Consider the following 20,237-nt stretch of genomic DNA (forward strand, 5'->3'; position numbering starts at 1 on the left):
CTGAGATACTGGCCATTCTTTTTTCTTATGAAGGCAAAACCCATGAATTAATTTTCTCCAGAACATGCATGATTGTCACACCTTTAGCATGTGCACATTCACCTTTGTTTCCATATTGATTATGTCCTCAAAGTTCCAATACTAAGTTCCATAAGACTCCTGCTGCTCATTCTTGGCCCAGACTTTCTGTGGTATCAGATCTATTGAAACAAGAGAAGCCCTTTAGTGATATGAAGCAAAGCACCCAGTGACTTCCTAGAGCATAATCAAAGAGAGACTAAAAATTCAGATGTAACATTTTTATGCAGCATTATGGCTTCCTACTCTTCCAAGCCTAGCAAGAGTTCAATTTAACACCTGTAAAGACAAACCACTTTTTAAAGATAAACCATTTTGGTTTGCCACCTTGATATCCTTGCAGAAAGTATATGGCATGATTTGTTAAATTATATTAAGTGAAACAAATTGAAGAGCAATAGTGTATATATCAATACACTAACAGTAGTAATTTTACTTTTCTCCTATGTATTTCAACATTTCAGCCTTTATTTGATCAGTGATTGGTAAGAATTTCAGTCCACCCTAGTGTCAATAGGAGCAGCTTTAATTACCGAAAATATCTTTTACTCTTTTGATCATCCTGGGTACACCATCCTGTGAATTACTTATTATGTCACCAAGAATTCTGATAGAAAATATAAATTGATCTCAAAGGGAATTGCGCAATAAAGAGTTTGACTAGGCCTTTCCTTAATGTACTTTGTCAAACTGCTTAGCTGCAGTGATTCATGAAGCTGATTTGACTTTCAAACAACAGAAAAAAGTGGTTGTCAGTGAAGCAGCTGCAGGAATGGAAGAATCTGTGCCAAATGAATAAGGAAAAACTCTTCTCATCCTTGAATTACGCTGCATGAAATGGTAGAGAAGAGATCAAATAATTGCACCTTCTATTCCTGAAGTTACCTTATACTAAATGTTACTTCTCAGAGGCAAAACAGGCAGTTGTTAGTGGTAAAGTTGATTTTGAGATACAGGTAGTCCTTGACTTACACCCACAATTGAGCCACAATTTCTATTAAGTGAGATATTTGTTAAGTGAGTTTTGACCCATTTTACGACTTTTCTTGCCACATTTGTTAAGTGAACCATGCAGTTATTAAGTTAGTAACAAGGTTGTTAAATGAATCTGGCTTCCCCATTGACTTTGCTTTTCAGAAGGTCGCAAAAGGTGATCATATGACCCCCGGGACACTGCAACCATCATAAATATGAACCAGTTGCCAAATATCTGAATTTTGATCCTGTGACATAGGGATGCTGTAATGGTCATAAGTGTGAAAACTGGTTATAAATCATATTTATCAGTGCCGTTGTAACTCACATATGTCATACAACCCACCTTGCCTACCCTACAAGGTTCCATCCAAAAAAGGTGCCAGGACTCCATTCTGGGCATTCTATGATAAAAAAAAAAGCCCTGGTGAAGACAATTAATCAATGGAACAGCTTGCCTTCAGAAATTGTAGGCATTCCATCACTGGAGATTTTTAAGAAGAGACTAGACAGTCACTTGCCTGAAATAGTATAGGTTCTCCTGCTCGAGCAGGGGGCTGGACTAGAAGACCTCAAAGGTCCCTTCCAGCTCTATTCTACTCTAATCAAGGAGAGAAGCAACCTAGAACTAAGAAGACATTTCCTGACAGAACAGTTAGAACAGTGGAACAACTTGCCTCCAAAAGTTGTTCCAACACTGGATGTTTTTAAGAAGAGATTGGATAACCATTTGTCTGAAATGGTATAGGGTTTCCTTCTTGAATAGGGGGTTGGATTAGAAGAACTCTAAGGTCCCTTCTATTCTATTCTATTCTATTCTATTCTATTCTATTCTATTCTATTCTATTCTATTCTATTCTATTCTATTCTCCCAGTTTAGGCCAAACAAGAGATGCAATAATAGGTAGGAGCTCTGAGGATGAATGGTATGGAATAAACTCATCCAACATGATGAAGTTCTGATTGTGCAGAGGCCACCTGGTATCAAGGAAGTTTCACTTTTAGCTAAATAGGGTGAGAGCTATTAATGGTGATATGTTGTACTCAACCCTCAACTTTGTTAAACAGATTTTTATAGATACAGCTGTACTAAATAATTATTCTTAAATTTTGGAACATTTGGAATTGCACTTAAATAACTCCCTATAGGCCAGGGTTACTTCCACCACCAACATTGATTCCAAACAAGTTCTTTTCCTACTTTATTCTATTGTGTGTTTTATTTGCTTTAATGTGCAGATGACAAGTACTGAATCAATAACCATCTACATGCTATAATGTATGTTAATGCTATACGTTACTCATATAAATAGCCCTTTGACAAAGTAAAAAAAAAATTACTGTTGGGAAGCACTTAACCTTACAGATGAAAGATAAATGATAAAGGGTAGAGCTAATCAAGAGTCACTGCACAACTATAAAAGGGCCAGAACCAGCCTTCCTTGGAACCTTATCTAATTGACACAAATGAAGGCAAATATACAGTACATGTCCCAGGATAATGTTGCAGGATCCAATCTGGGTAGGTCACTGGGATTAAAGCTTTCAGACTCATGCCAGAGCCCATCTTCAAGGAACTTCTCTCTACTGGAACATGTGCTTTGAGCTATTCTATGCATAGTATTTATGTGGTGCCTGGTTGGGTGTGGTTTCTTATTGGCTGATTGGGGTGTTGACTGCTGTTAAGCCTAATTGTTCCCAAGGGACAGCTGTCAGATTGGGGAGATTTTGTTATTATAGGCAGAACATAATAAAATAGTTAGCTTGAATTCTGCATGTATAAATCTAATTGTTCCTTGTTATAGGACAATAACATTCCTATAATACTGTATATTAGAATATTCATAAACTTTCTATTCGCTGTTTCCACTGTTTGCTTCTGTGTTTTGCCGACTGATTAGATGTGTAATCCAAACCAATCAGAGACCTGTGGTGAATAAAATCAAGGATTTGTGAACTTTTGACTACACAAATCCCTGAAAATTATTTAAAGGAATTGTAATTCTTTAAAATTATTCATTAAAGTATCTCCATCAGGTCTCACCTTGCTTGTTTGTAATGTCATGAAATCTAGAAAATCTGTTTGATCAGAAACAGTTGCAAATGTGTGTATGTGTGTTTGTGTGTGTTTGTGTTTGAAGAGCAATTACTTTCAGCTCTTTAAAAACTGATGTTGATCAACCAGACCATCTGTTTCTCTTTCTAATAGTTATTAAATCCCAGTAGTTACCTCAAAGTGCTCAATCTTTATTCAGTTTCCTTATACCTCAAAACCTAATAATTTGTTAGATTGGGCATGTGGCAATGAAGGTTATTAGGATGGCAGCCCAGTGGATCAAACCATCTCCTCAGAAATTTGTGATCTCACAAGCCTGGGTAGTCAGAGATCTTGTGATCAAAGATTACCTTTTTCTAAAGGAACTGTATTGGATCTTGATTCTATACATTCTTACTAGTTCAGACAAGTTGCTGGCCCTAACTCCCAAAGTTATAGACCATATATGGCAGGTCTGTCAAACTGGCAGCCTACAGGCTGGATGCATCTCGAGCAGGTCACATCCACCCCTGCTCCACAAAGGCAAAAAAATGTCACAATATGGCACAATACATCATGTGACATGATCGAGTTTGACAGTGACATACGGCAGGGCAGTTATATCTCACTAGATGCTTCTTGGGCCCAGAGTACAGAAAAGAGCAACAAAGATGATTAGGGGACTGGAGGCTAAAACATATAAGGAATGGTTGCTGGAATTGGGAATGTCTAGTTTAATGAAGAGAAGGATGAGGGGTGACATGATATCTCAGGGGTTGCCACAAGGAAGAGGGAGTCAAGCTATTCTCCAAATCACCTGAAGACAGGACAAGAAGCAATGGATGGAAATTAACCAAAGAGAGAAGCAACCTAGAACTAAGGAGAAATTTTCTGACAGTTAGAACAATTAATCAGTGGAACAATCTGCCTCCAGAAGCTGTGAATGCTCCAACACTGGAAGTTTTTAAGAAGTGACTGGACAGCCATTTGTCTGAAATAGTATTGGGCTTCCTGCCTGAGCAGGGGGCTGGACTAGATGACCTCCAAGGTCACTTCCAACTTTTATTATACTTTTATTCATTAAATATGAACCTCAGTCAACTGAACATTCAAATTGGCTTGCATTGATGGTTGACACGGGTTACTACCAGCATCCTAGGTGTCAACCAGGTACCTCCTTAAAATATAAGATGTTCCGAAGTAGCACAGTTTTTTGTAACATTGCTGGAGTTATTGTAGGAAGCTGCAGTTCCTTGATGTGTTTTGCAAAGTTTTTGGACATAGTTCCCAGTGCCCCGATGACAATGGGTACCATTGTTATACGTTTCATCCATAATTGTGCAGTTTCGATGGCTACGTTGCGATATTTCATAATTTTTTCCAGTTCTTTTTCTTCAACTCTGGCATCTCCTGGTATAGCGATATCAATCAGCTGTACACTTCAGTTCTCTACAACTGTGATATCTGGCGTATTGTGTTCCAAATGGCAATCTGTCTGTATTTGAAAGTTCAACAAGATCTTCACCCTCTCATTCTCAACAACTTTTTCCCCCTATGTTCCCACGACTTTTCAGACACAGGCAAGTCGTATTTTTTACACAATGCCCAGTAGATTAATTTAGCAACTTGGTCATGTCTAGATTTGTAATCAGTTTGCGTGATTTTGCTGCACTCACAAATTAGGTGTGAAATACATTCAACTTTGACATTGCAAAGTCAGCAATTTGGATTGTCAGTGGATTTTTATATCTTCAATTTCATGGCATTAGTTTGTAGTGCTTGTTCTTGAGCAGCCAGTATTAGGCCTTCTGTTTCTTTCTTGATGGTTCCCATCTTAAGCCATGCCCATGTCAAGTTGTTATCACATTTTCCTTCAATGCTTTTCAAATGCTGTCCATGCAAAGCTTTAGTTTTCCATCTATTTAATCTGTCATCCAGCCATTTTCCCTTATATTCTGCCTTTGTTTCTGTTATTTTTATAGTGCTCTCTGTTTCAGCCTGCAGCAGTTTTTCTGTACTTTGATTCACATAGTCATTCAATCTTCATTTTTCTTCTTCTACAGTTTGGTGGGTTTACAATAGTCCTCTGCCCCCTATTTTTCTTGGCAAGTACAACCTGTCGATGTCACTTCGTGGATGTAGAGCATGGTGCATATTCAGAAGTTTACGCGTTTTCCGGTCTAGGTTTTCCAGTTCAGCCAAACTCCAGTTGATAATTCCAACTGGGTAGCGTATCACTGGGACTGCCCATGTATTAATGGCTTTAATTATGTTTCCAGCATTCAGATTTGATTTTAAAATTTTGCGGACTCTCCTGATGTATTCCTTTTGCATTGACTCTTTGACTTTTCCATTCAAGATGTTATCTGCTTCCAATATGCCTAGGTATTTCTAACCGTCATCCTTTGCTAATTTGTTTCATACAGTGTGGTGGATGGGATGGAAATTAATATGTTGTTCATGGCATTTAGTATATCTTTCACTCGTTTGCTATGCACTTCATGAATGGCAGGCAGTCTTTATCTTTCTGTGTTTTCTTTGATATGGTTTTCAATCTTTTCTTTCAGCATTTTCGCTAGATCACTTAGCTCTACATTTTTGAATTGTTGCATAGGGGAATCTTTACCCTGTGTGGCGGCTTCATCCACTGGTTGGTCAGTTTGTTGTTCAGTTTGTTCAGGTGTTGCAACAATTTTTCCAGCCTGTTCATCATCAGTATGTATTGTTGTTTTTTTAGCCAATGTTTCTAGTTGTTGCATTTCCACATCTGTAAAAACTTTATTACGGATGATGTAACGTCTTTGATCCATTAATCATTGTTCAATTACATCACTTTCCAGATGTTTTTCCTTCCACAGTTGCATCATTCTTTTTTGAAACCCCCTGGCTGTTGGTTCTGCCTGGTAGTAACATTGGATGATTTCTCGATTTTCTTCGGTTGTCCAGGTTTTGTGCTTTTGTTCCAGTCGCTTTGCAGTTGTATGCTCTGGTTCCCCAGAAGTAACAACTGAGTCCTGTGGCCCATTTTTCAACAGATGTCCAGGAGCCATAGCATCTGACGTGGTCCTTGTTGACCCAGGCGACGACCGATCCGGTATGGGATTTTTTTAATTTCTTCTCATCATTAGTGATGGGAGGTGGCTGGGTTGATTCACGGTGGCTAAGCCACTGCTGGTCTGGAGATCAGTAATCCCATAACCATAGGGACCGCACCTGATAGCCATCCAGGCCCAGCCACAGGATTATTATTATTATTATTATTACTATTACTATTACTATTATTATTAATATTGTCATCATCATCATTATCATATATATTTGGTTATATCAAGTACATTATTAAGGCTGTAGCCAAGAAAGTCTGTCATCAGTTCCAAGTACACTTCCTTCCAATTTTCTTAGGCAAACTAATAATAATAAAAAATCCTGTTAAATTTCCTTTTTGTGACAGAGTGGCAAATGTTGAAATCAAAGAACAAAAACCACAGCTATATCTGCTACTTAATTATGATTGCCTTGCATAATAAATTTGTAATACCCAATTAAGGAAGACCACATATGAGATTAACATGAATACAAATACTTTATTGGGATTATAAAAGTATTGGTTGTCTTTGGCTTAGGCTGAGAGACAGTTTGAGTCAATGGAGAGGAAATAGAAGCTTTAGGGACCGAAGAAACCAAACGTTTTGAAGCCATCCTTGTAACTTCACAATCTTAGGATTCCTGCCTCTATACATAAACTGTAACAATTTCAATAGGCTAAGTCCATTACTCTGATGAAACTTTGTTGCAGAAGTCAGAGAAAGTGAAAGTCTTCAGACAAAGACACAAAATTCCTCCGCCATTTTTTTTCTTTTTACCCTTCCACGCCCTATTTGTTAAAATACTAATTGGAGAAGATATTAATTCTTGAGTTAAAATTGAAATTTAAAATCAAAATACTATTTCTTCTGAATCGCTCTGTCTGCTTCAGAGTTTACTCACAATTCCTCTTGATTTAGCAGAGGTGGAGGCAGCGTCTGGCTCTGTTCTCCCGTTCCGGAGAACAAAGGCGTCCCAGGATGCGGAGTTGTCCCAGACTCCGAAGGAGCTCTCACTCTTCGTCTCTCAAAAAGAATTCTAAGAGACCAGAGGAGCTTGACTTCTATCTGGAGAAAGCTCGCTTTCCTCCCTTCGCCCTGGAGGAAAGTTCCCAGCCGCAAAACAGCTGATTGTCACTGTTCTGCAGGCTCTTACATATACCAAGACGGGTGGCTCAGAAAAAAGCCGCCATCGGCGCGGCGCTAACCACCGGAAGTAAAAAAAAAAAAAAAGGATGACAGCCATGACTGTGTGCTATCAAAGTTTGATTTCTTTTCATGTGCATTGTGGAAGCCCCTGATTCATGGCCAACCAACTCTTCACCACAGGAATAATTTGTGTAGGCTACAGTCAGATATGTATTGCAGTTCTCAGATATCTTGAATGCATGTCCTCAGACATAAACCTACCAAAATCCTGAGGTCAGTTCATGCATTTTCCTCCCTGTATGTTTTTTTACTGACAATTTCATCCATTATCAAGATATTCTTTACTCATGTAACCCCATTTCTTGGTCTTAAATAATAAAATTCGTAGCAAGTCAGAATTCAGCCAATAATAAATTTATGGTAAATGTGTATTAGCAATAGCCCTCACTAGCACTCCATCACAGAAATCCATCACAGGTGAATGCAAGTTAAGTGTAATACAAATCAATCAGCAATAAAAATATTATCCTTATTATATTAATATGAAGAAAAACTCCCATCAGGCCTTATTACAGCCTTAATAACACAGTCTTTGTTATATATCTATGATGCTGTCATTCACCCTTAAAACATAAATGAGATAATAGATTAAAACTGGCTGTTATCTTTAAAAACACTTTCTGGACCTTTTCTAAACTGCACAGGAAAATCCCAAAACAGGAAAGACAGCTATATCATATTAAGAACCACAGTAGCTTTTGTGGGAGGAATGACAGATTAGTTTAAGTTAGAGAGCAAAGCTCACATAGGTTGGGCACTGTTGGCAAAAAAACATAGGGATAAGAAATCCAAACTTCTTGATTTAGCTATCAAAAAGGCTGGAATGTGGTAGACATATTTGTACATGTTTATATTTCCTTAAAGGTCTTTAAAGGATTGGAAAAATAAACTTGATTTTGGTGTAGGAATATTTTTTTTAAATTACAAACTTTATACATTTGTTTTTTTATCTATTAAGTGTAATTCAACCTATCTTTTGTCCTGTATTGAAGACTATGTGGATGGCAAGAATACTGAGGGAGCTGCTGAGGTGGAATGTTCAGGCTGATCAATCTTCCTTATTTGATGACCTTATTGTTGGCCTTTTTTTCTCCTTGTATAGCTCTATGACATGCAAGTATATTGTCCATTCCTTTGTTTGCCCTTCAGAAAGCATAGGACATTGGGGACCATCTTGGCAAACTGCTGTTGGCAATGCAGTCTCATTAGATAGGATTTGATTAGCTCTTGAACATCATTAGCAACTTACTTTTAATTCCATAAAAATTTGCAATGGAAAATAATGAATATTAATAATAATAATGATAAAGTTGGAAGGGACCTTGGAAGTCAGCTAGTCCAACCCCCTGCTCAGGCAGGAAACCCTATACCATTTGGACAAATGGCTATCCAGTTTCTTCTTAAAAACTTCCAGTGTTGGCGCATTCACCGCTTCTGGAGGCAGGTTGTTCCACTGGTTAATTGTTCTAACAGTCAGGAAGTTTTTCCTTAGTTCTAGGTTGCTTCTCTCTTTAGTTAGTTTCCACCTGTTGCTTCTCGTCCTATCTTTAGGCGCTTTGGAAAATAGCTTGACCCCCTCTTCTTTGTGGCACCCCCTGAGATATTGGAACACTGCTATCATGTCCGCCCTCGTCCTTCTCTTTGTTAAACTAGACATACCTAATTCCAGCAACCGTTCCTTATATGTTTTAGCCTCCAGTCCCCTAATCATCTTTGTTGCTCTTCTCTGTACTCTTTCTAGAGTCTCAACATCTTTTTTACATCGTGGTGACCAAAACTGGATGCAGTATTCCAAGTGTGGCCTTACCAAGGCATTGTAAAGTGATATTAATACTTCATGTAATCTTGATTTTATCCCTCTGTTAATGCAGCCTAGCACTGTGTTGGCTTTTTTGGCAGCTGCAGCACACTGCTGGCTCATATTTAAATGATTGTCCACTAGGACTCTGAGATCCCTTTCACAGTTACTACTATTGAGCAAGGTACCCCCTATACTATACCTGTACATCTGGCTTTTCTTACCTAAATGTAGAACCTTACTTTTTTCACCATTGAATTTCATTTTGTTAGATAGCGCCCAGTGTTCAAGTCTGTCCAGATCCTCCTGTATCCTAAGCCTGTCTTCTGGAGTGTTGGCTATTCCTGCCAGCTTGGTGTCGCCTGCAAATTTGATGAGTTCCCCATCTATCCCCTCGTCCAGACCGTTGATGAAGACGTTGAAGAGCACTGGGCCCAGAACAGAGCCCTGGGGCATCCCACTACACTCTTCCCTCCATGTAGATGCGGTTCCATTGAGGACCACACACTGAGTACGGCCGGTCAGCCAGCTACGGATCCATCTGGTGGTGATGCTGTCTAACCTGCATTTTTCTATCTTCTCAAGTAGTAGGTTGTGGTCTACTTTGTCAAATGCCTTACTCAAGTCCAAGTAAATTATATCCACAGCATTCCTCTCGTCCACTAATTTTGTCCCTTGGTCAAAGAATGCAATAAGATTTGTCTGGCATGATCTGTTTTTGACAAACCTGTGTTGGCTTTTAGTAATGACTTTGTTTGCCTGTAGGTGTTCACTGATTCATTGTTTGATTATCTTTTCCAGAATCTTGCCAGGTATTGAGGTCAGGCTGATAGGTCTGTAATTTCCTGGGTCCTTTTTTTCCCCCTTTTTTGAAGGTGGGAACTACATCAGCTCTTCTCCAGTCCTCTGGTAGTTCCCAGTGCTCCAGGATCTTTGAAAAATATAGTTCAGTGGTTCTGAGATCACATTTGCCAGTTCCTTAAGAACCTTGGGGTGTAATCCATCTGGTCCTGGTGATTTGAACTTGTCTAGGCTGGACAGGTGTTCACTTACCATTTTCTTGCCTATCTTAACTTGTATTTCTATTTTGTTTTTTATAGCACTATTTTTGATAGGTTGGTCAGTTTTTTTCCCTTTGTGTAAAGATAGATGCGAAAAACGAGTTAAATAGTTCTGCTTTGTCCCTGTTGCTTGTCACCTTCTTGCCACTTTCACCCACTAATGGACCAATCATTTCCTTCACTTTTTTCTTGTTTTTTACATATTGAAAGAAACTTTTTTGTTATTTTTGACTTTGGTTGCAAGCCTTAGTTCATTTTGAGCCTTAGCTTTCTTCACTTCATCTTTGCAGGCTTGGGCAGTCCCAAAAAGCTCTACAGTTTGTAAAAATGGAGTAGCTATGAATGGGCCACTTTGAGCTTTTGCTTTTTTCAACTCTGTTATTTGTTTCAGGAGCAGCATATGATATCATCCTAAAAGCAGACAAAGCAAGAAGGAATGGATTCAAAGATAATGAAGAAATGGAATTTTGGTTAAAGGGTTGAACTGTTCTTGGAAGCAGAGGGGTTGAGAATAAAGTAAAGTTCTGCACTAAATATTTCTGCCTGCTGTACATTCAGACTGGGTCCAAATCATGTTCTAGCAGTGTATGCCAATGTTACATAAATATCATGCCTACATAAAAAATCAGAGCCATCCTTGGAAACTTAGTGCAAAATATGCACAGCAAAACTGGGAAAGAGGTTGATGGGATGACTATGGAGGGATTAATTCCAAGCAGCTAATTTGCATCTTAACTGCCTTTGTGCAGATATTTTTAATGGAAAATATATGTAGAATTTTCTTTACTATATAGTCAAAGATATTTGAAAGCTGCCACATTGAAAAGAGCTTTGAACTGCTTATTCAGATGTTTCTTAAACAAAAGAACATACTGTGCTACTAGACAGTTTTGAAGAATCCTCCTGCTTCAGATAAGATTTCCTGACATATATGGTGGTGAAGTCAGTCTAATTCTTTTTATCTTGCTTTGCTTAAAGATGTCAGAGCTTTATTGTGTAGCTTCTGTATATGCTAGACATTTATAAGACCTCCAAATCAATCTTATTTGGCTTGGTAGGACTGTCAGTAAGAGACTCATTTATTGGTCTAATATAGCTTTTCCCCAGTTTAGCACCTAGTCCAATGATGGCGAACCTTTTAGAGACTGAGTGCCCAAAATCTGCCCCCGCCCCCCAGCCCACCCACTCCTCCCCCTGCCCTGCCCACAGGGCCACCCACCACCTCCACAGTCCACCACATATCACCCTGGTAGCCCAGCAGCGCCATAGCTGCCACGCCCTCTGCCCACGTCCCGCAGCATCATCTGCGTGCGATGGGGTGCGAGGGCGGAGTCTTGTCCCCGCTGCCATGTCCTTGGCTGTGCTGCTCTGCTTGGGCCGTGCCCGGGGGCTACTCTCCTTCAGGGGGGGGTGATAAGGAGGGATCTGCAGGGGAGGGGGGCTGGGGTGATGGCACATATGCCCACAGAGAGGGCTCTGAGTGCCGCCTCTGGCATGCATGCCTTAGGTTCGCCATCACTGACCTAGTCCATAGTGGTAATTCTGGGACTTATAATCCCAGTATGTCTAAAGGATGCCAGTTGGTAAGGCTGTTCTAGCATGAATTTTTGTATTACATTTTTATTCACTTCATAATAGTGCATTTCCACATGGAAATGTCTACTGCTTATCTCTATTGCTATGTTAGACCAATAAGACCAATATTCTGCAATTTTTGTTTTACTGTAATCAAGATAATCCAATGTATCTAAATTCATCAGCAAGTTCTTATTTTGCAAATTGCATTCAAAATGCATGGGAGCTGCATTTATAATTTCTCTTGCATAGTTCCCAACCAGTTCAATTACATTCTTACTCTTTAATTATAAACTTCATTTCCCTCTGCTCCCTCCCTTAACTGTCCAGTCTTCAAAGTTCCATCTTATGTTGTTTTTCTTCCAAATGCAAAGATATGTGTGCTTACCCATGGGAAGGATTCTTATATTTAAATTGTTATTAAATACATCTAGACCTTTAGCTAAAACCAACACTCTAATCACTCTTTTGCTGTTAATTCTGAAAAAAGTTCAAAAATCCTTATACTTGTACTCAAAACTTCCTTCATAAAAGATTAAAGAAAATTCACTCACAGAATACCGAAACTTGCCATTCCAGAGTTTCTCAATGTTTAAAAAGCAATACAAAATTCATTCCAAAGTGAGGATTGGCTGAATTTTATATTCTTGAAAGTTACATTAATCATATGAACTTTGACAGGATCCTCAACTCCCAGCTGCTCAACTCACAAGCTGATTGCAAAAATGTCAGTTCATGAGGAGCTGCTGTCTGAAATATATATGGGTTCTCTCACGATCTCTCCCTTCTTCAGAGAGATTTCACTTGTTCAGACTCTACATCCAACAGCTAATTTCATCCATAATGTCATCTCTGCTTCTTCTTCTTACCATGTCTTCACTGAAAGTTCCCAGAGTCACTTTTCTGACATGGTCATCTATACAAATTGTTTAAATACATGCAAAGATATCTACAATAATTTTTCCAACATCAACAGCCAGAAATGAGCAGCAGAGAAAACATTTAGCCATTTACTGAAACATACCTGTGAGGTCAGGGCCAGCATTGTAGTCAAGCAGATTTTTGTAATTGGCAGATGTTGGAAGGCTGCTCCTATACTTCTTGCTGAGCCCTTTTATTGAAGAACACAGTTCTGCATATTACACAACTTGCCCTGAATTCTATATTGTATTTGCTGTGGTGTAGTACAGGGGTTCCCAACCCCCGGTCCATGGCCCAGTACTGGGCCATGGCATGCCAGCAACTGGTCTGCAGAAATAAGGAAAGACCCATCCACAGGATGCAGGCAGCATACAAAACAACGCCCCCTCTAGTCCGTGGAAAAACCTCTCTCCATGTAACCAATTCCTGGTGCCCAAAAGGTTGGGGACCTCTGGTGTAGTAGACATTACAGTATCCTATCACTGCTAATTGCAAGGGAGTGTGATGGCTCAGTGGTTAAAGGCATTGAACTTGTCAGCTGACAGCCTGGATTCAAGACCTGAGCACCATGCTACAGTGTGAGGTCTAGTTACTTGCCTCAGCTTCTGCCAATCTAGCAGTTCATGACCACAGAAGTATCTCAGGACAATGCTGGCTCTCTTGGCTAAGAAATGGAGAGAAGCACTGCCCCCTACTGTCAGAAACAACAGGATAGGGGAAATCTTTACCTTTACTTTATCACTGGTAGTTAAGAAAGATATTGATTATCAGGCTAGTAATTTTCTGTGTAAAGAGTAGGCACCAGGACCAGCTTGGCAATAGTTTAGATTGACACTATTGATTTCTTATATATCATAAATGAGTAGACAAGCAGCTGTTTCTAGACTAGTTTCATATTATGCTTATTTATTTAATTAATTAATCTACCAAATCACATAATTAGTAATTAGTAATTAATTGTTCATATATTTATAGGATTTTATTATGCTGTTGCAAACCACCCAGAATCACTTAGGTTAGATGACTGGAGTAGAAATTTAATAAATAAAATAATTATTATTAATTTTTATACTTACAAAGGAATCTAGAATACAGTATATAGGCAAGCAGAAAAGTAGTGTATTTCAGTCAGAAAATGAATATATCACAGCACATCAGCATTTTTGCAATTTGTTATTTTAGATTATGAGGAATATTTAATTATCAAGGAAGCACATCTATAAACAGTACACTGAAAACAAGGACATTTTAACAAGTTTTGTAATGCTGTGGTAATAAATGAATGAATAAATAAATAAATAATAAAAATTTAAAGCAACACATAAAGCACGCTATTAGCAGCAAACTCAGCAGGGCAAACATTTACTTTCTGCCATGTTGTTATCTAAAAATCATTAGTGGAATTATGTTATTCCCAATAGCTCATGTTCTTCTTAGTAAAGCTATTAAATCCATTCTGAAATATCCATTTAGAGTTCTATGAATTGTATTACAAGAGATAGCTGCATGACCCAAATAAAAAGTTCAGACAAATTCAAACAGATTGTATCAGATTTATAATCTCATTATGTGCTATGGTTGAGAGTCTACTCCCTCTGCCATGTTACTTTTCTAAAAAACTATGGAAAGATTATAAGGACTTTTGACAACAGGAAGCAGGCCTGTTTCCACTGATAGACCTTGACAAAGAAAAGAACAGCTATCCTGTTCTTTGATGCAATTTTATGAAAGATATTTTGAAGGCATTACTTGATCAGTAACATCTAGTGAACCAAGTAGCCTGTAATAGTCCCACAACATTTGACTTTTATCTAAATGAGGGGGGGGGAGACAAAACTATCTTCCTTCTTTCATATTTTGGGCATTAAAGACAATTTTAGAGATATGACTGAATGTCAACAGCAAACATTCAGTCTTGTGGACTGTCACCATTCTGCTGTATGGCATTATGCAATATACTGGTAAATTGAAGGCCATGCTAGGTACATCTTTATATATCAGGGTTCCCCAACCTTTCCGGCTTTGCTGATGGGTGGGTGGGAAGAGGGAATGGTTCCATGTGAGCGGTGGATGAGTGCATGCACACACACGAAGCTCCATTTGCACTAGCAGTGGGCACGCCGTCCATCACACACACAGTGGAGCTTCATGTGCATGCATGCACTCACCCACTGCTTGCACAAGTGGAGGTACACATGCATGCTTGCCCACCACTTCCATGGTCTAGGAGTTGGGACCTTTGGTATATATATATATTATATCTTTACCTGATAGAAATATGTGAAAACACTTGACGGTAATGAGCATAAAAGCGAACACTAAAATCTGTTCTATTTTACATGAATCATATATTTATCTTAATACAAACATGCAGATTGTACTTTAAACCAAATAGTATGTTTGTCAAAACTTGTTATGGACCACACTTAGTAGAAGAATCTAAAATATACTAATGCTGGTATATCATTCGGAAAGTGCTATAACAATAGAGCTGTGATATATTTTGAAAAAGGATGTGATATATATTTAAATGGGATTTATCATGAGCTCCTGATATCAGTTTCTAAAAGTTTATAATAACAACATACGAATCTGCTTCAAATTTTTCTCCCAAGGTATTTCTCACAGTTGCTTCCTAAATTGAGCAATATGTTACTCAACTACAAAAAACGAGCTTTCTCAGCAGTAGTACCTCCATTTTTTAACATTCTTCTTTTTTATTATGATTTTACAATCTTTTCAACACCAGGAGAAGAAAAAAAACCCTTCATTTTTATCAATCCATAGAATCTCACTATACTCACTATAATCTATATAATTTATTCTACACCTCATCTTTTTGTTTGCTATTTGTTATGCATGAAAATGTAGATAAAAATGCTTGAAAAATTAAATCAAACAAGTCTCCTTCAACTCCCAGTGGCTAAATTGACACATCCATATCATTTTTGTGTATATGTTGCAATGATATGGAACCAATTAGCCAATGCCTTGATTGGCTAATTGGGTTGATTTTCAAGTTTTCATAAGAGCCTAAAGCTCTGTTTTCCCTGGAGGAGTCCCTTCTACATGCAATGTTGTGCAGATTGTTGAAGCTTGGCTGAAAAGAAAAGCCATGAAAAGAAGTGACACTCACTTTTCATTGTTGAAATGGAGTGGCAGCAATGATGGGATTCAGCCAGTTCGCACCACTTCGGCAGAACCAGTAGCTAATTTTTTGTTGCCCAGGCCCAGAATGGACTTCTGGAAGTGGCATCCACACAGAGAACTGATTGTTCACATATTTGAATCTCACCACTGAATGGCAGAAATCGCTATTATCAAAATGTAGTGTCCAATAGGGCCAATCAGAAGTGCCACTATGACAGGTCAAAGAGATGAGCCTCTGCAGAGCAGATCGGCATGACCCACATCCTCCCATCCACTCCCATCCTGGTGAGCAATACATTAAACTGCTGATAATACATTTCTTGTGTCTCATTAAATTATCCTTGGTCTATTGGTTAGAACTCTTTTGAAAAACAGGAGGATTCAGACGCAGCCTTAAAAGTTAATATCCCAAGTATGCTTTAGTCCATCGTTTTAGTTCTTTTCTTGTCCAGCTTTTTGGTGACTAGAGCAAAGCAGTGTCTATGCCTCTAGCACATTTTCTGGACTTGGGGATGTGACCTCTTCTACTAAAGACTTATGTGCAGCCTCAAGAGCCTCTATAAAGTTGCTGCTGAATTGTAACAGAAGGGGAAATTATTAAATACATTAATTATATCAAGTGTATTACAGTGCTTTATTTTAATTTGTTTTAATGTGACTTCTGGGTAGGATTCAGTTGTGTAAGAGTATAGTGTGATAGTCCCTTGCTACCATATTTTATTTTATTTAGCAGATAAAATAGAAGCAGGCTGATGGAATGAGATAGGCAAACAACAGAGAAAGTGATATTCATTGTCTTGGTATCTTCCTACCTATTTTACAGCATTTGTGATAGTACCTGTAATATAGCCAGAGACTCATTCATTCATTTTTGAGATGGCTGTCTCAATCAGGCAGAATTTAGAAATAAGGTTTGAGATAGGTTTGCACTGACACACACTCAGAATACTAAGAATTGAGTGTTTAGTACAGTGTTTCTCAATCTTGGAAAATTTAAGATGCCAGGATTATCTAGCCAGCATGAGAATTAAATTCTGGAAATTGAAGTTGGAAATTGAAATTAAAGTTGCCCACATTGAGCAAACACTGGAATTACTGGATTAATAGGACCAGTTTAGAAGTACACCAGTTTAGAAGTTCAAGAGAGAAAAAAATAAGGCTTTCATCCACCTACTCTTCTTGCCTAGTGCAGAGGTACCCTGCTAACCATTTGTTAAGGACATTGCCTCACAATAAAGACTTTATTTCAGTTCCAGTATGCCCCTGAGGCAGACCAAAGCAAGATCCAAGTGATCCATCAGGAAAATGGCATTTTCTATTAGAAAACGGAACACAACTTCCAATATGAAGATTCTGATTCACAAGGAAGAAGGATTCTAAAGAAGGTTGATGATCTGCAGAACCATCCCTACTCCTCAACATCTGACCATAGGATTCTGTGCTTCTCTTGCCATTTCTCTTTGGGAGCTAGAGCAGGGCTTTTCAACCAGTGGTGTATGTACCACTAGTGGTACATTGGCTTGTTTCAGGACACACTGTCACACGGGAGGAAAGCGTTTGCAAGTTTCTTGCTTCAGGAGTGACTACACGCTCTTGAACAGCAGCACAACGGACGAGGAAAGACAAAAACACAGCCACTAAACTGGATCCCATACCGAAACAAATGGGGGGAAGGGTGAAAGGTACCAACTAGATGGGGCATGGAAACAACCACCCCGAGGAATGCCTACCGCTCCGTTCAGTGGGAGCAAGAATCACAGACCAGTCCCCAGAATGGATTAGGAACCATCGTAAGAAGGAAGGGGAGGATGGACGCTGTAAAGGACTATGACAGTGGGAACGTCGGAAAGACAGAGCGTGAAGGGGAATTAGGTAGTGAGAGTGCGAGCAGGATACTTGCAATGGAGCCTTGGAATAGAGATTATGAGAATAATGATGACGGACGTCAAAAGGGTGGAGAGGGGGAGAGACCCGTCCGTATAGAATGTTTCAAGGAAGAGGACAGGGGGAAACAATTCGATGATGATGGTTGCATGCTTGATTGGAGAAAGACCAAATGCCCTCCCAAATTACCTATGCGGAGAGGTGGAGGAATAGCGGCCAATACACATGTAGATAAAGGGGATGAGGACAAATTAACTAATTGTGCAGAGATTAGTACGGACATAGTGATTGGCCGGTTGGGACCTGTTACACGGTCCAGAAGTCGAGTGCAGGCGCTGGCTTGCCTATAAATGCTTCTCCCATTGATTCGTTTGTACCCTGATGATAATACAATAATCTGTTTAATTTCATAATTGAGAAGCTCCAAAATATGCTTTTGAGGCTGTTTTTCATCCCACCACTGAGAGTGTAAGATTGCCATCCATCTGGTATCTCCCCTGACCCTCTGGCAGCTGGAAATAAAAATTCTGTCTGAAATATCTCAGATTGGGGTAGCAGCACACAGCATTCAGGAAGAAATGAGGCAGTGCTTCTCAGTTGTAGTCTTGGGGAAGGAACATTGTTGGATAGGAGATAGCTTAATGCAGCAGAAAGAATGCATACTCAGAGAGAAACACTTAGAACAATGCTTCTCAAGCTTGGTAACTTTAAAAAGTATGGATTTCAACTCCCAGAATTCCCCAACCAGTTTGGTAATTGATGTTTATACATTTAAAATTGGCAAGGTTGAGCAACACCGAAGTAAGACGAAATTATTCTAGAGGCTGGTGCTTGTGTGTATGGAAAAAACTAAGATAATCATTATTTAAGAAATAAAAAAGTTGATTGACTCAAGTTTATTAAAAGCTATGGGCATGCTGTTGGAAAGTGAATGAGTCAGGTACCGATATGAGCCACAGAGGCTAAAGATGGTAGAGAAAGGAAAGCTGAGCTGGGAAAGGAAGGATGCTATGAAATCCTTGAGAATATCAATCTAGCTAATAGCATATGCAAAATAAGTATTTTGCAAAGAAGATAAGTATGCAAAGTCTCTATTGCTACATTGATTGCCCCTAGTGGTCAAACACAGAAAGCCAGTGCAATGGCATTAACTATTGCTGTTTCCCTGAGAGCTAGTTTGGTGTAGTGATTCATATACCAGGAGAGACCAGGAGTTCTAGTTCCCACCTTAGGGCAAAAGCCATCTGGGTGATCTTGGGCCAGTCACTCTCTCTCAGCCCTAGGAAGAAAAGAGCAACAATAAACCAGTTTCAAAAAAATTCCAAGAAAACTATCATATAGGTAGTTGTCAGGAGTGCACATGTATTCAAGCAGACATATACACAAATACATACACAAACAAAAAAAGTAAACAAAAAGTTTAAACTTACCAGTGTGTTAAGAAGGGTTATGCCCAAAAAGCAGATAAACAGGCATCACACCAAGTGTTTTATTGCAAGAGAGAGTTTGGGCTACATTGATCTGAATGGTAGAACCTGCAATGGCATACCTTAAGCATTTATTTAAATTGCAGGGATTTGCGAGATTTGTAATTTCATTCCACAGACATAAACATCACCGGTTGTCATGATGAATACTTAGATAAACATTAATTTAGGGATGGTGATTTGTAAAAAAGCAAACACTGATTGCAGTAGCTCAAATTTTTGATTCTGAAGAACTGCATCAGGACCTGTGAGCTTTGATGGGAGTGTCCATAGAAATAGTTCACAGTTTCCTTGTGGTAAAGGAACAAAGCTAATTTACATTATGCCTATCCTTCTCCAGAAACATCACTTCTTGTTTATCTATGGTGACCCTAGATGACTTGCTGCAGGCTGAATTGCTAATTTTAAATTGATTTTTATTTGTTTATTTATTTTCTATAAACTTTTGTTTCTAATTACCTTTTTCATTGCTTTACCAGGTAAAGGGGATGTTTTTGGGGACATCTTCTGGAAAGAGACCACTTTGGCTCATGCATGTGCCAACGTACGGGCCCTAACATATTGCGATTTGCACATTATCAAACGGGAAGCTTTGCTGAAAGTTCTGGATTTTTATACAGCTTTTGCAAACTCTTTCTCAAGGAACCTCACTCTAAGCTGCAATCTGAGGAAACGGGTAAGATCTCTTTAATCAGATTTTACATGGAAGGTTGTTTGTACAGTAATGATCTAATTGTTGAGACTAAACCAGAGAAAAATTAATGATAAAGAGGTAGTGAGACTATGCAGGAGAAAGAAGGGCCTTGTATAATGCACTGATTTAGATCTGCAGGTCAGAAGGTTCCCATTCTTTATGAAAGAATATGAAATGTTGAAGAAGCATCTGTGAGAGATTGCTTCAGGTCCTTTATTAATTACTAGGAGACTGAGTAGGTAATATAACTGGTTATAACTGGATGAATTATGGTATTACTAGAAAAA

The 20,237-nt window shown here is 38.8% G+C and overlaps 1 protein-coding gene across 1 annotated transcript in view; it reads left to right on the forward strand.

Annotated features, from left to right (window-relative positions):
• The window catches only part of KCNH5 (potassium voltage-gated channel subfamily H member 5), a 201,794-nt gene that overhangs the window by 151,778 nt on the left and 29,779 nt on the right, over positions 1–20,237 (forward strand). The window contains exon 10 of the mRNA XM_039319543.1: positions 19,736–19,932. Within this exon, the coding sequence (XP_039175477.1) occupies positions 19,736–19,932 (197 nt within the window). The remainder of the gene's footprint in view (positions 1–19,735; positions 19,933–20,237) is intronic.

The sequence above is a fragment of the Crotalus tigris genome, unplaced genomic scaffold, assembly GCF_016545835.1.
Source record: "Crotalus tigris isolate CLP2741 ecotype Arizona unplaced genomic scaffold, ASM1654583v1 scf7180000023598.3388751, whole genome shotgun sequence".
NCBI classification, from domain to species: domain Eukaryota; kingdom Metazoa; phylum Chordata; class Lepidosauria; order Squamata; family Viperidae; genus Crotalus; species Crotalus tigris.